A 16671-nucleotide genomic window follows, 5' to 3' on the forward strand; every position below is an offset into this window, starting at 1 on the left:
GGATTTATTGTGGGGCTTTGGGGAGTTTATGGTGTCTTGCTCTTCAAATCTGCATGGAGAAATACTTACTTCTACATTATTGACAAGATGTACTACAAGTTTTTTGCTGGCAATTGAGACACAGTAAGATCATCATATATATTAGAAGTTGTAGAAGTTTGTATACATACCAGTAAAGGTATGCAATAATCTATTGTATGCTAATCGAAATGGATTTTGAAGTTTCTGTTCTCATAAACTTGTTGTTAGTGGAATATTCCTTTTTTTAATTTAATTTTTCCTGTGTGATAACATCTTAACTCTTTTATATGTGGGATTGTAGTACCACTGTTTTCCCAAAAAGAAAAAAAAAGAAATTGCAATTAGTCTTCCTATCGAATTAGGTTAATTGCGTCATTGGTTCCCGACTTTTACTTAATTTTTTGCTTTTGTCTATGACTTTAATTTTTGCAATCAAGTACCTAACCTTCATCATTTATTTCAATTAATTCTCTGTTGTCAAAAAAATCATTTACAGTAACAAGAATTGTAACTTTAGGAAGCTCCATCATCGAAAACAACTTATGAGTACGAAGGGCCTAATACTCATAAGAGTATAATAGCCTATATATATATATATATATATATATATAGCGGTCTTCGGTTAGAGTGATAGTGATCCTCTAGGGTTGAGTGGGTGCACTACAAAAGAATTAGGTTATAGGAACACATGTTTGGGATACTTTTGTGTAAATGTCCAATTTATACCAAAACTTAAAAAAAATCTACTAATGCCTAAATATAAAGTTCAATCCAATCAAAAATAAAAGATTACTCTATTCAAGCCACCCCATCCAGTCCATTCGGCCCGATTACAAACAGAAAAAAAAGAAAAATCGATTACCATTTCCCCTTCTCCTCTCACTCAATCGATTGAAATCTTAAACGAAGATTCCTTCCTCTCGTCCTCCTCTGCCACCGCAGCCAACGAGGTAGAGTTCCGGCGGTTGTTAAATGCTTAAATAAGTGTTGATAAATTAGTAGCACACTTTTTAGATTATAGCGATACTCTTTAACTGTTACTGTATACCTAACAACCCTACATAACGGATGAATAGTATGATCTAACGGATGAAAATGATCAAAGTGGTTGATCTAACGACAAAAACTTATGAGTATAAAAGGACTCTATACTCATAAGAGTATTGTAGCCGAACTATATATATATATATATATAGAGAGAGAGAGAGAGAGAGAGAGAGAGAGAGAATTACAGTGTTGAATTGAAAGTATGAGATAGATGCAGCAAGATGCATGCAACAAATTAAAACTGGGGATAGTTTTAGTTTGGATAAAATTACACCTTTGGTCCCCAAACTGTAAAGCCCGTGACAATTTGGTCTTTAAATTTTCATCTCTTATTTTTCACTTGAGCTTTTTACAATTAAGTCTCACAATCTAATTTTACTTGCTAAATATTGGCAAATTGTTGATATAGAAGTATTATGATTGATAATACGGCAATAATTAAAATATTATATTACTGTCACATCAACATTCTATCAATATGTAGCCAACTAAATTGAGTTGTGGTACTTGATTGCAAAATTTTAGACCAAACTAAAGTTTGAGGACTGAAGTGTTAAACAACTCATAGTTGAGGTTCAAATGTGTTATTTACCCTTTTTTTAAAACAAAGGCTTTTAAACTTCCTCACGTTGAACCGTTACTAATTATAATAGTTATACAGAGTTAATTAAGGTGATCAAATTGATGGTTTTAAAGGACGAAATTAATTAACTTGTCATCTCAAGTTAACTAAAGGAAGCACCCATCAATTTTTTTTTTTTGGTTTTATTTCTCTTAAACATGAGTTAAATTATGTAACGCCCCAATAATCCACATCAGTTGAAAAAATAATTCTAATTAGAATATATGAGGCCTACACGTTAGTAATATTAATTTCGGTTAAGCATTTTGGGCCAGTGATTTGGGCCCAAAAAGTTATTATTACTAGCAGGTCGGATTGTTACAATCGGTATCAGACTAAATACCAGCCAGAAGTCTCCAATAGTCCCACATCTATATAAGGCCTATACTTAGTAATGATAACTGGGTTTAAGTATTTTGAGCACAACACGATGCTAATCTCGGATTTAAAAGGTTTAATTACATTATGCTACGCTGTATCTTATAAATTTTTTGGCTAAATTATAGAAAATTCCCACTTTTTCACTTTCTGTGAAACAATCGTGTACTCTTAAACTGGTGTTTATATATTTTCATATTTAACACTCCCTCTCACGTCTAGGCTCGAGATTTTTTTTTCCTTTTGCAAACTTAAGCTGTTAGAGAATAGTGTTATATATTTTTATATTTAAAATTTGCCCCCTCTCACTCAAAAATCTACCCTTTGTCCTTTAAAAAATAGTGTTATATATTTTTATATTTAAAATTTCCCCTCTCGCACTCAAAAATCTACCCTTTGTCCCTTTAAAAAATAAAAAACGTTAACAAGTGTACATGTAACAAAATGACCAAATTGCCCTCATCTTCTTCGCCTCCTTCCCAATCCTGCTCATCCTGCACACTTGCCCGCACCTCCCTCAACCCCAGCTTCGGCTCCGTTTCCTCTACCTACTCCCCTGCTCCTCCAACATTCTCACCATCCCTCTATTTCAGCGATTGTAGAGAGGAGATCGTGATGGGTATGGGCGAAGAGGTGGCGAGGGCAAGGGTGAGGCGGCGGAGGAGGGCGGAGGCATGTGTCTGGGCATAGATAGAGAAGTGCGTGATCCTTCCTCACCGACATCTTTTGCCGCCTCGCCCTTGCCCTCGCCCTCACGCACTTCTAAATGATGCTGAAAAATTATGAAATTTAGTTTCCAAATACTTTCAATAGTGTAGATTAAGTCTAACGGAGCTGATCATGATTTGGAAGCCGTATTATTGAAAACAACTTGGTAGTACGGAAGCCTCGGTGCTACCGACAGTATATTAGCCTAGCTATATATATATATATATATATATATATATAGCTTATGGAAGCACGGAGGGCTCCATGCTTCCATTTTGTTTTCGATGTTCGGACTTTCGAATCGACGATCGGCTCTGTTAGACTTGATCTAGAGTATTTGAAGTATCTAGAAAATAAATTTTGCGATTTTTCGATATCATTTGCCTAGTGATCGAAGTGGCACAAAATCAACGGTTGAAAATAAAAATCTTACAAAATATGATGATATGACATTAAAATTTTAGATCAAAGTTATTGATCTTGTTTTATATGGTATAAAGAATTTTGTATCAAAATTTCATCTAATTTGAATACTTCTATACCGTTAAACTTGAAAACGGCAGATATCAACCATTAAAAATTATTGATTTTGAACGCTCTCGATCACTAGGTAAATGATATCAAAAAATCGCAAAAATTATTTTCTAGAAACTTCAAATGCGTTAGATCAAGTCTAACGGAGCCGATCGTCGATTCGAAAATTCCATCATCGAAAATGACTCAGGAGCACGAAGGCCTCTGTGCTCCTAAGAGAACAGCAGTCCTGCTCTATATATATATAGAGAGAGAGAGAGCAGGGCTGCTGTGCTCTCAGGAGCACGAAGGCCTCCGTGCTCCTGAGCCATTTTCGATGATGGAATTTCTGAATCGATGATCGGTTCCGTTAGACTTGATCTAGCGTATTTGAAGTTTCTAGAAAATAATTTTGCGATTTTTTTATATCATTTACCTAGCAATCGAAATAATTCAAAATCAATAATTTTTAACGGCTGAAAATAAAAATCCTATAAAAAAGTGGTGATATAGCACTAAAATTTTTGATCAGAAATATTGATCTTATTGTAGATAGTATAAAGAATTTTTTATCAAAATGTCATTTGATTTGAATGCTTCTACACCGTTAAACTTGAAAACGGCAGATATCAACCATTAAAAATTATTAATTTTGAATCCTTTCGATCATTAGGTAAATGATATAGTGCTAGAAAGACTTGTGTGATAACAACTTTTTCCCTTCTTGAGTTTTATTTCTCTGAAAATAGATCGTAAGATGCTTGTCTTTTTGTGCTGTTCCTTCATGGTCTAAAGTTGAAATAATTTGGTTCCGTGCGCATTTACATTTGTAATAATTACTAAATGTTATTGACAAGGAAAGTAAAGAAGCATACAGGATTCCACATTACTGTTGCGTCGATCGTAGTAAACGGTATCGACAAAAGATATTATGGAAAATCTCCTCGCAAACGATTGTTGTTTACAGTTTTTATCTAACAATTGTGAAAAATGCTTTCTATACTATTTCACTATTCAGCTGTTTAATGCTTCTGCTTGTCTCTTTTGTAGTAAGTGTTTTTTTGTAAATATTCATATTGAGCTGAATATAGTGTTATGGTGTCTGCACCTTCTAACTAATTGCAAAAAATGCTTGTTACTGTTCAGCTGTTCAATGCTTCTGCTCTTATGTTTTGTAGTCAAAGTTTTCCTATAGTAAATGAGGATTGAAGAATGGACTAATCTGTGTGTAGTTTCTAAGTTTTTATGTGCTTTACTGGCTTTGCTTTTAAGGTCAGGGCCGTCGACGAGCCGAGCACGACCGAGCTTGGGCCGGCTCGTGATCGCTCGTTTATTAAACGAGCCGAACACCAGCCGACTCGTTAAAATATCTAGCTGAAAAATTCAACTCGTGTTCTGTTCGATTTGTCTATTAACGAGTCCGCTTGGATCCATCCTGTTCACGTCGAATCATCGACGGTCTCAAAATTAAAATCTAATTAATTAGATATTATGCTCAATAAAATTTAAAAGACCTATAAATTTAAAAAAAATCAAAAAAATTTGGACACCGTTCTCTTACGATCGAACATTGTCTATTTCATACGCGATGGTCACGTGTTTTTTTTTTAATTTTTTTATATGGGATGGTCACGTGTTTTTTTTTTTTTATTCCAGTGACATAATTATCATGACTTGGAATTGCATAAGGAGTTCACAAAGATCCCAAATTGTGCACTTAATTTTATATTTGATGTTTACATTTTAAAGTGAATTCAATATCAAACACTAAAACGTGGGCTGCTTATTGTTCGATCACTCCAAATACAACACCTTTTTTAACATGTTTTCTCTGTTTCACACCTCAAAAAAAAAAAAAAAAAACTTTCATGGTTAAGGGTGTGCTTAGTTCAATTTGGTTCGGATTTTTAAATTTTTTTTATCAGAACTGGACCAAACCGGTTTATTCCCAGGACCAACCCGAACCGCGCTGAATTAGTTCATGATTTAAGAATCAAAATTGAATCGTGATAAAAATTACATACCAAAAATTAAATTTGGACCATACAATTTAAACAGTATTGTTATGAATGGGTTTAATTTGATATATATTACAATACAAGATTGGATTATTAACATTGTTTTAAATATATGACGAGGATAAAAAGTGTGAGTAATACGGTTTCAGCTTGGATCGATCAAGAAGAAGTGTCAAAGCTGAATCGAAACCGAAAATCAAATTTTAATTGTTTTCGCAACCAAATTAAATTGAAAATCAAATAAATCAAACTAAATTTCATTATTTAGTTTGGTTTTTTTTTTTTTGTTTTCAATTTGAAACCATACTCTGACTTAGAATTCCTTTACCAAATAAAGTTATGAAAGGAGATACTTTGTGGGTCATTTTCTTTTTTCTTTTTTTTTTTTTTTTTAAAGAGATAGGTAGCACGCTATCCGCTTCGTTTATTTCATTTAGAAATAAATTTAGCTAGAAATGTGAATCAACTAGGATTCGAACTTGAGTCTCGACTACCAACCATCAAGTCCTTTGCCACTTGCTCTAGGGACGGTCGGTTTTGTGGGTCATTTTCTGTGGAAACTATTTCACATAGTAATAGCGACATCCAACCAATCACAAATTTTATCGCGTTACACGAATGGACAAAAATAATTTTAATTATTTTCATCGAAAACCACATAAAAACCGACCCAAATTGCATTATTTAGTTTGGTTCTTTTTTAGTTTTCAATTTGAAACCATCCTTTGACTTGGAATTCCATTACCAAATATGGTACTGAAAAGCCATGTGATCAAAAGGAATGCTCTAAAAAGGTCATTTTTTAAAGGAAAGAAATTCTAGTAGGGAACTAAAAGGTCTCCCTCACACTATTCCACATAGTAATTAAAAATGGCATACACCGACCATGAGACCCCAAGTTGTTCTATATATGAGATATAATAGGGCTAAATTCTTAACCCGGCTTAAACATTTTGGGTGATGGTAAGGTCCAAAATATTAAAAAAGTTAAGCGTGCGAGGACGGGAGTAGTCCTAGGATGGATGACCCCCTGAGAAGTTGGGGCGTCACACCGACCGTCCCTAGCGTAATTGGCAAAAGGGTTTGGTGGTTGGTACCTGAGACCCAAGTTCGAATCCTAGCTGATTCACATTTCCAGCTAAGTTTATTTCTAAACGAAATAAACGAAGCGGGTAGCATGCTATCTTTCTTTCTAAAAAAAAAAAGAGTAATAATGACATATATTCAAAGATCGTCAAAGTACAAAGATAATTCATTTTTTAAACATTACTTCCCTATAAAATTATTATATTTATTATATTGCTCTTGATTATATGCTAAGATACTGCCCGAAAAGCTGGGAGCACTAGAGCTCCTAATTTTTCAAAATATCAAGGCCGAGATTCGAACATCTGACCTCGTAACAAACCAAGTATCTTAAACAACGGTTGTTGCTAACATAAACCCGCGGGGCTAATTAGGATCGATTTCCTTCAATAATTTGGAGTTGAACTCTATTAAGTTCCAAGCAAAAATAATCACCCTTAATTGCACTTAATTCAATTTCTCTAAATTTGAATCACTTGAATGCTATTTGGATTTGTTTTTAAAATGGATTGTGAAACAAATTATGAGTTAGATAATTAAATTACAAAACACAAATAGTCTACCCAAAGAAACCATTCATATATATCATGCCAGGTAAGCTGATGGAAAGTATACTTAGGGCCAATGTGGTAATATTATACTCAAATGATGCATTCGAAAAGTTTGATCAATCTAATATATATATAGCAATCAAATGTCCATAGCTTGAGCACACAATTCTACATACCTTCTCATAAAAAGCCTTAACTGGCACTTGAAGCATGAGGGCTACAGCTACAAGCATGCAGCTTTTTATAATATTACTAGTGGTTTGGCTTCTAAAAAACCAAATCTTGGAGAGCTATGGATGCCTCAGTGTAGAGCGCGAGGCGCTTCTCGCATTCAAGTCCGGTGTCGTCGATCCACGAAACTGCTTGTCTTCTTGGGAAGGCTCTAACTGCTGCAGATGGAAGGGAGTTTGGTGCAACAATAAGACTAGCAGAGTTGAGAAGCTCATCCTTAGATTGGCTTGTGGAACTTCCTCAGACACAAGCTATGAAGGTTTTGGTGGTGAGGTCAATCCATCATTGCTCTCTTTAAGCCACTTGAAGCACTTAGATCTCAGCATGAATAACTTTAGTACCAGTTTTCCTAATTTCATCGCTTCGTATAAGAAGTTAAGATATCTTAACCTCTCTAGTGCTGGTTTTACTGGAGTGATACCTCCTGAATTCGGAAACTTGTCAACTCTTCGTTATCTTGACCTTAGTAATAGATACTATAACGATAGTACTACCTCTCATGGCAAACTATCGTGGATCAAAGGTCTCTCTTCTTTGAAGTACCTTGACTTGACCTTTGTGATGCTACAAAATGCATATGATTGGTTACAAGCAGTGAACATGTTGTCTTCATTGCAAGTGCTCCGCTTAGGGAGTTGCTCTCTTCCAAGCAATCCCGACCCCACTTTTGGTTTCAACTTGACAAGTTTGAGCACACTTGATCTTCGAGAAAACTACTTCAACTCGACCTTGCCTGATTGGCTATGGAGCTTCACTAGCCTAACTGATCTCAATCTCAATCATAACAATTTTTATGGTCCAATTCCTGTTGAATTAGGCAATTTGACTTCACTTACTTCCTTGTGTTTAGGATCCAACAACTTGGCCGGCCCGGTACCGAATTCAATCAAGAACCTTTGCAAATTAAACACTTTAAGTTTGTCAGGATGCAATCTAGATAGAGATATAATCGAATTTTTGTCAGAACTCTCTTGCGTCTCTCTTAATAATTGGCGACTATTGGATTTGCAGAACACAAATATAAAGGGAAATTTGTCTGGCTGGCTTGAACATATGACGAGTCTTAAATATCTCGATGTCAGCAATAATTTCCTCAATGGTTCGATACCTGTAGGAATAAATAAACTATCTAATCTAGCTTTTCTTGATCTTCATGGAAATTCGTTTGCTGGGGTTATACTTGAAACTCATCTTATGAACTTCACAAGATTAAAGTTTCTTCGGGTGAGCGGTACATCTCTTGAGTTGAAGGTGGAGGATAATTGGGTGCCCCCTTTTCAAGTGCAAGAATTAGTTTTGAGGTCATGTCGATTGGGTCCACGATTTCCAAGATGGCTCCGATTGCAACAAGAAATTGAAGTCTTAGATTTGTCAAACAACTGGATCGCTGGCACTATTCCTTATTGGTTTTGGGACATATCTTCATCTATCAGGAGCTTAGGCCTTTACAATAACCAAATTAGCGGCATTTTGCCATCTTCTTTGCGAAACATGACATCATTAGAGGTGTTAAATTTGCGTTCTAATTATTTACGAGGATTCTTACCATTTTTGCCTGATTCTTTGAAATGGGTTGATTTCTCAAGCAATGAGTTTTTTGGATCACTTTCACAGTCCTTCTTCAAGCCAAACCTAATAGGCGTTCTTTTATCGAACAACTCCATTAGTGATGATGGCATCCCATCATCTATATGCAATATGCAATCTTTGTCCATACTTGACATGTCGAACAACAATTTATTTGGTGAGCTGCCAAATTGCTGGAATGGTGTATCAAATAGTTTGAATGTTATAGACCTATCCAGTAACAAGCTATCAGGACAACTTCCTGATTCATTGGGCTGTGCCAGTAAACTTGAGTTCTTGCACTTAAACAATAACAGCTTATATGGGGAACTTCCTTCGGCTTTACAAAATTGTCCCTTAGTACTACTTGATCTCGGGCAAAACAAGTTATCAGGTGAGATTCCTATGTGGCTAGGAAAGTTAACAAATCTTATAGTTCTTCGGTTGATGTCAAATATGTTTGCCGGCAACATTCCTGCAGAGCTCGGACAACTTGAGAATCTTCAAATATTGGATCTTTCTTGGAACAATTTATCTGGAAACATACCTCAATCTTTTTGGTAGTTTCCCGGCGATGGCTTCAATCGAGTTATCTAAATACATGATTGATATACATTGGCTTTACGTTAATTTTTTTCTAGTACAAACAATCTATGGATATCGATTCAACTGCATGTTGTATAATTATTCTAGTCAAAGATTATATATTGCAACAAAAGGGTCAAATCTTCAATTTTCGAAGAATCTGTTCTTCGAGAAGAGCATAGACCTCTCAGGTAACAAACTTGATGGTGCGATCCCTGCGGAACTAGCCGATCTATCAGCGCTGCACAATTTGAACTTATCAAGAAATCACTTAAAAGGAAGGATTCCTGATAAGATAGGAAACTTACAATCTTTGGAGTCTCTCGATCTTTCTATGAACGAATTAAATGGAACCATCCCCCAAAGTATAACGGCCTTGAAATCTCTGAGCAACTTGAATTTATCATACAATAACCTCTCAGGAAGGATTCCATCTGGAGATCAAATACAGACATTGGTTGATCCTACTATATATGCTGGCAATCCCTATCTCTGCGGTCCCCCGATTTCGAAGAATTGCTCTGGAAATGAACCGACATATACTCCTGATGAGAAGAAACAGCACAATGGTGGCTTGGAGAACATAGAAATTTATCTCGTTATGGGATTGGGATTTATTGTGGGGCTTTGGGGAGTTTATGGCGTCTTGCTCTTCAAATCTGCATGGAGAAATACTTACTTCTACATTATTGACAAGATGTACTACAAGTTTTTTGCTGGCAATTGAGACACAGTAAGATCATCATATGTATTAGAAGTTGTAGAAGTTTGTATACATACCAGTAAAGGTATGCAATAATCTGTTGTATGCTAATCGAAATGGATTTTGAAGTTTCTGTTCTCATAAACTTGCTGTTAGTGGAATATTCATTTTTTTAATTTAATTTTTCCTGCGTGATAACATCTTAACTCTTATATATGTGGGATTGTAGTACCACTGTTTTCCCAAAAAGAAAAAAAAAAAAAAGAAGAAATTGCTCTTAGTCTTCCTATCGAATTAGGTTAATTGCACCATTGGTTCCCGACTTTTACTTAATTTTTTTGCTTTTGTCTAAGACTCTTTAATTTTTGCAATCAAATACCTAACCTTCATCATTTCTTTCAATTAATTCTCTGTTGTCAAAAAAATCATTCACACTAACAAGAATTGTCACTTTAGCACCGAACAATATTTGCCATATTAGCAGATACCGACTAACCTTATGATGTGGTGACTTTTGTCAAATTTAGCAAAAGTTTTGGACGGTATAAATAATAAAAAAGTTGACCTAATTGCCAAATTAATAAAAAGAAAAGTCAGGGATTAAAGTGATAAATTAGTTAAGCACTGGGGACCAATAGTGTAATTAACCCTCTAAAACAAGCAGATACTATGAACTTCACATATCTCCAGAATTTAGAGTCTCAAGCACTGTATTTTAATCCTGCCACTTATCAGTTATATATATTTTTCTTTTTCAATTTAGAAAATTATAGCGCTGAATTGAAAGTACGAGATGGATGCAGCAAGATGCAGGCAACAAAGTAATACTGGGGATAGTTTTAGTTTGGGTAAAATTACACTTTGGTCCTCAAACTATAAAGAGCGTGACACTTTGGTCTTTAAATTTTAATTTCTAGTTTTTGGCTTGAACTTTCTGAATTACTGCAATTAAGTCTCACAATCTTATTTAACTTGCCAAATGTTGGCAAATTATTGGTATTCTGATTGAAAATGCGTCAATAATTAAAATGTTACATCATTTCTACATCAATATTTTGTCAATATTTAACCAACTAAGTTGAGTTGTGGTACTTGATTGCAATAATTCAGAACAAATCAAAGTTCGAGGACTGAAGTGTTAAACACCTCATAGAAGGCTTTTAAACTTCCTCAGGTTGAAACGTTACTAATAAAAGCTATACAGAATTAATTAAGGTGATCAAATTGAAGGTTTTAAAGGCCAAGATTAATTTACTTTTCATCTCAAGTTAGCAAAATGGAGCACCCATTTAATTTTCTTGTTTTTTGGGTTTTATTTCTCTTAAGCATGACTTAAACTATTCAAAATTTAAATAGTTTTTAAAAAATTATCTAATAATAAATTACTGAATAAATAATTATATACATACTATGCAAAACTCATGTTAAAAAAAGATTTTAAAAATAAAATTAAAAAAAAAATTAACATTTAAAAGATTTAATTATATTATGCTACACTGTACTTTATTTTTTTTTTTTTCACTTTCTACACTATACTAATTTTTTTTGGATAAAATATAAAAAATCCTCATATAAATATTTTTTTTTTTACTTTTCTAATTTTTAAAAACTTGTATTTTATTTTCTTAACATTTCCGAAAGGTGAGGATATTCATAAAGGACCACCATAGGTCTATAGTTTACTTTTTTTTTTTAAATGGTAAACTTCGATTTGTTTATACTGTTCTAAATCGTAATCATTTGACTTGTTCCAAGCCATGCACCTCTAGAAGAAAGTCTATATTGTGGCCAAGGCTACTATACTATTATGAGTATTGGAGTCCTCGTACTCATAAGTTGTTTTCAATGATGGAGCTTCCGAATCGACGATCCACTCCGTTAAATATGATTTAGAGTATTTGAAATTTCTAGAAAATAAATTTCGTAAATTTTTGAAATTATAATAAAGTTCATCAAGCGGGCATAAAATGAACGGTCAAAATCGAACGACGTCCTAAAAAAGAATGATCGGATCCTTCAATTCAAGATCGGAGTTATTGATCTTTATCTATGTAGTGAATAGAATTTTCTATCAAAAATTCAACAAATTTCGATTCTTTTACACCGTTAAACTAGCAAGTATCCCATACTGGCCGTTAAAAATTGTCAAATTTGTGACCTCTTGATCGTAAGGTAAATGATATCGAAAAATTATAAAATTTGATTTCTAGAAGTTTTAAATGCTGTAAATAACGTTTAACGGTGTGGATCGTCGATTTGGAAGCTCTATCATCGAAAACAACTTATGAGTACGAGGGCGATCGTACTTATAATAGTATAGTAGCCGGACCCCTATATTGTAACATTTATACCTCATTTTCTATCCCATGTCAATCACACCTCTTTTTTTGAAATTAAACTACGATAATTTTTTTTTTATTTTAATAACCATGATGTGATGAGCGAATCCAAGGAGATAGATCTGATTGGTTGGTAAACTATATCAGTAATATAACTGATGCATTCTAGACTTTTTACACTTAAGCACATCTTGTGTAGTAGTGGTAGTGCTACACATACTCTACAGTATACTCAACACCTATAGAATAGAAAATAATGAAACCTCAGTTAAATGTACACGTGGCGTTAAGAGGGAGTCGGTAGTGGTGGGTGTGGGGTGGGGGTGGGGGTGCGGGTAGGGATGGGGACGGTGCCAGTCCGGGTGAGGGTGGCGTTGGGGTAGGGGTGTAAAATGAGCCGGGCAGCCCGCAAGTCGCCCAGCAAGACACGATACTGGGTCGGACCAAGGCACGACACGAGTACTGTAGCATCTGTGCCGGGCCGGACCAGTCCAGTCTAATAAATCAGGTCGTACTAAGCCGCCTTTTTGTGGCCCGGCCTAATAAGAGCTTTGGGAGTTGGGAGCCAGGGCTGTATGCCTTTAGCCTCTCGCAAGGCTTTTGGTCCCTTTTGGACCAAAATACTCTCCCGTTTTGACTGTTGGGAGAGTATTTTGGTCCAAAAAATATTAAAAATTTTTAAATGATTTTAAAATTTTATTATTTTTATAAATATATTTTAAAATTTTTTAAAAAACTTTTCATATATTATTTTTAAAAAATAGTATTTTAATTTTTAATTTTTTTTAAATTTTTATATATTTTTAAATAAAATTAAATAAATAAAAACGATGGCCTGAAGTCTGACCCGGCCCGGCCCGGCCCGTACCTTCCGGCCCGGGGGGCCGTGCCAGGCTGGCTTCCAGCATGTTTCAGTCCAGCTTAATGTAGAAGTATTGCATCGCCTCTACGTTAATATTTTGTCAATATTTAGCCAATAAAATTGAGTTGTGGTACTTGATTGTAATAATTTAGAACAAATCAAAGTTTGAGGACTGAAGTGTTAAACGCCTCATAGTTGGAGGATCAAATGTGTTATTTACCCTTTCAGATTTTAACAAAGGCTTTTAAACTTCCTCAGGTTGAATAGTTACTAATAATAGTTATACAGAATTAATTAAGGTGATCAAATTGAAGGTTTTAAGGGCCAAGATTAATTAACTTTGCATCTCAAGTTAACTAAAGGGACCACCCATCTTATTTTCTTTTTATTTTTATTTTTGGTTTTCTTTCTCTTAAGCACGGCTTAAACTATTCAGAATTTAAACAGTTTTTATAAAATTACGTAATAATTAATTACTGAATAAATAATTAAATACATACTATGCAAAACTTATGTTAAAAATAAAGTTAAAAAGTAAAAAAAAAAAAAAAAAGGTTAAAATCTAGACAGGCTCATAGCTCGGCACAGCATGATGCTAATCTCAGATTTAAAAGATTTAATTACATTATGATACGCTGTATCTTATAATTTTTTTTTTTTTTTCACTTTCTACACTATAGTAATTTTTTTAGCTAAAATATAAAAAAATTCTCATATAAATATCTATTTTTTTTATTTTTTTAAAATTTTTAAAAATTTATATCTTACCTTTTTAAAATTTCGGAAAGATAAATAAAGATATGCATAAAGGACCACTATAGGTCTTTAGTTTTTTTTTTTTTTTCAATTTTAAACTTCAATTTGTCTATACTTGTTCTTAGTCCTAATCAATTGACTTGTTCCAAGTCATGCCCTTCTAGAAGCGCCTCTTGTGTAGTAGTAGTGGTAGTGCTGCACGTACTCCATTAAGTACCCCAACATGACCTCCTGCGGAGGAGGATTGGCGAGGGATTATCCGTAAAAAATAAAGTAAAATCGACGGATGGCAAGCGAAACTATTGTTAAGGGGGGGCAGACTCATACTAGTGAACGTTATACTTACCAACCTTCCCATTTACTTCCTCTCGGTATTTAAGACACCTACATGGGCCATTAAATATATTGAGGCACTGCGGAAAGACTTCTTTTGGAATGGGGCACACAACTCACCAGATAAGAGTTGTCTAATATCTTGGAAAAGCGTTTGATAAATCTCAATACCAAACTAAGTCTAAGTCTACAATCCGAAAGAGTCGTAACCTCTCCGTCCTTTATTTTTGTTGAACATTTTATTAAATTGAATCACTCAATTAGCTATTAGCGATCAATTATTTTAATTTTATTTGCTAAAAAGTAATTAAAATTATTATCAAATTTAATAAATTTATTGCTGAATTTGATAAAATACTTAATTTATTTGACTAAAACCACTTGATTCAAACAAAAAAGAAAATTTAGGGGTATGGGCCCAGTCGAGTGCAGGTGGCGGTGGGTATGGGCCCAGCCCTTTCTTAATTTTTTTATTTTATTATTTTTCTCCCTTCACTGATTTGGACTTAGAGAATCAAGCTCACTTAAATAAAATATAAATTTTAATTTTATAATATTGGTCACTTAGATATGAATTGTACAATAAAAATAAAAAAGAGATTGACAAAATTTCAGCTACTTAATTATTTTAATAAATTTAGTTGCTAGAATTATATGTAGTCAAAATATTATTGACTGATTCAAATTTAATATATAAAAAGGTTGGATAGTAAAAATAAAATTTTGAAAGGTTAGACAGCTAATTCAAGATGGTTCATATTTCAGAAAATTCTATATGTTTTTATTTTTATTTTAATAGCAAACTTCAATGGCATATTTATCGTCTGATGAGCGATTAATTTTATATTTAAAATCTTTTGAAATATCCAAAATATAATTAGTCGATTTTTAATTTTAACAATTAGGCATTCTAAATTATTAGATAGTTTAACATATTCGTTCCTCAAATGAAATTACTAATTAAACAAAAGCGATCGATGCCCAACTCTGTATTCGTCTGGAATTAAATTAAAATATAAAAAAGATAAATTATGCTTTTGGTCCTTAAACTATAAGACGGATGACATTTTAGCTCTCGAATTTTAATAGATTACATTTTCTTACTCAAACTATAAGGCAAGTGGCGCTTTAATCCTCAAACTTTAATTAGTTATAATTTCTATTTCCAATTACGAGGCATATGATATTTTAATTTTCAACTTTTATTGTTGTTATAAATATAATCTATCATGCTTATTATTTACAAGCAACAATAATAAACAATGGATGAAAGGAATTGAATCCGCAACATTACGTGGGACCTAACGAACGGGCGGATTGGGTGGCCCGTGGGCCGGTCATTCTATCTGTGGGTTATATGGGCATGGGTACGATTTACTTGTAATTTTTTGGGTGGCCAATATATTTACTCATACCCGCCTGCAGGTGAGCGAATGGGTATGCAGGTTACCCACAACTATATACATATATATATATAGTAGGGCTGCTGTGCTCTTAGGAGCACGGAGGCCTCCGTGCTCCTGAGCCGTCTTTGATGATGGAATTTTCGAATCGACGATCGGCTCCGTTAGACTTGATCTAGCGTATTTGAAGTTTCTAGAAAATAATTTTTGTGATTTTTTGATATCATTTACCTAGCAATCGAAACGATTCAAAATCAATAATTTTTAACGGCTGAAAATAAAAATCCTATAAAAAGTAGTGATATAGCGCTAAAATTTTCGATCAGAAATGTTGATCTTGTTGTAGATAGTATAAAAAAATTTTGTATCAAAATTTCATCTGATTTGAATACTTCTGCACCGTTAAACTTGAAAACGGCAGATATCAATTATTAAAAATTATTGATTTTAAATCCTTTCGATCACTAAGTAAATGATATCAAAAAATCGTAAAAATTATTTTCTAGAAACTTCAAATACCTAGATCAAGTCTAACGGAGCCGATCGTCGATTCGAAAATTTCATCATCGAAAATGGCTTAGGAGCACGGAGGCCTTTGTGCTGCTGAGAGCACAGCAGCCCTACTATATATATATATATATAGAACTAGGCTGGAATACTATTAATAGCACCAATGACTTGGTGCTATTAAGTTTTCTGTCCTTGGATTAAAGGATGTGCGGTTAGGATGATGCGGGCCTCCTAGGGTTGAGTCGGTGGTTGGTTGAATAGTATAATCGAATGGATGAAAATGATAAAAGAAGTAAATCTAGTGGTAGAAAACTTGACAGCACCAAATGCTTCGTGCTATCCCTATACTACTATACTATCAATATTACCAAGTCTACGGTACTATTGAGTTTTCGGCCGTTGGATGAATATATATATATATATATATATATATATATAT

The 16671-nt window shown here is 33.9% G+C and overlaps 1 protein-coding gene across 1 annotated transcript; it reads left to right on the forward strand.

The window, feature by feature from the left end:
* LOC109720358 (probable LRR receptor-like serine/threonine-protein kinase At4g36180) lies at positions 7155–10143 on the forward strand. Its single transcript, XM_020247407.1, is given in 2 exon segments — positions 7155–9296; positions 9298–10143. Coding segments are annotated over 2 exon segments (2898 nt in total). The 3' UTR covers positions 10054–10143.

Source organism: Ananas comosus, linkage group 14 (genome assembly GCF_001540865.1).
Source record: "Ananas comosus cultivar F153 linkage group 14, ASM154086v1, whole genome shotgun sequence".
NCBI classification, from domain to species: Eukaryota; Viridiplantae; Streptophyta; class Magnoliopsida; order Poales; family Bromeliaceae; genus Ananas; species Ananas comosus.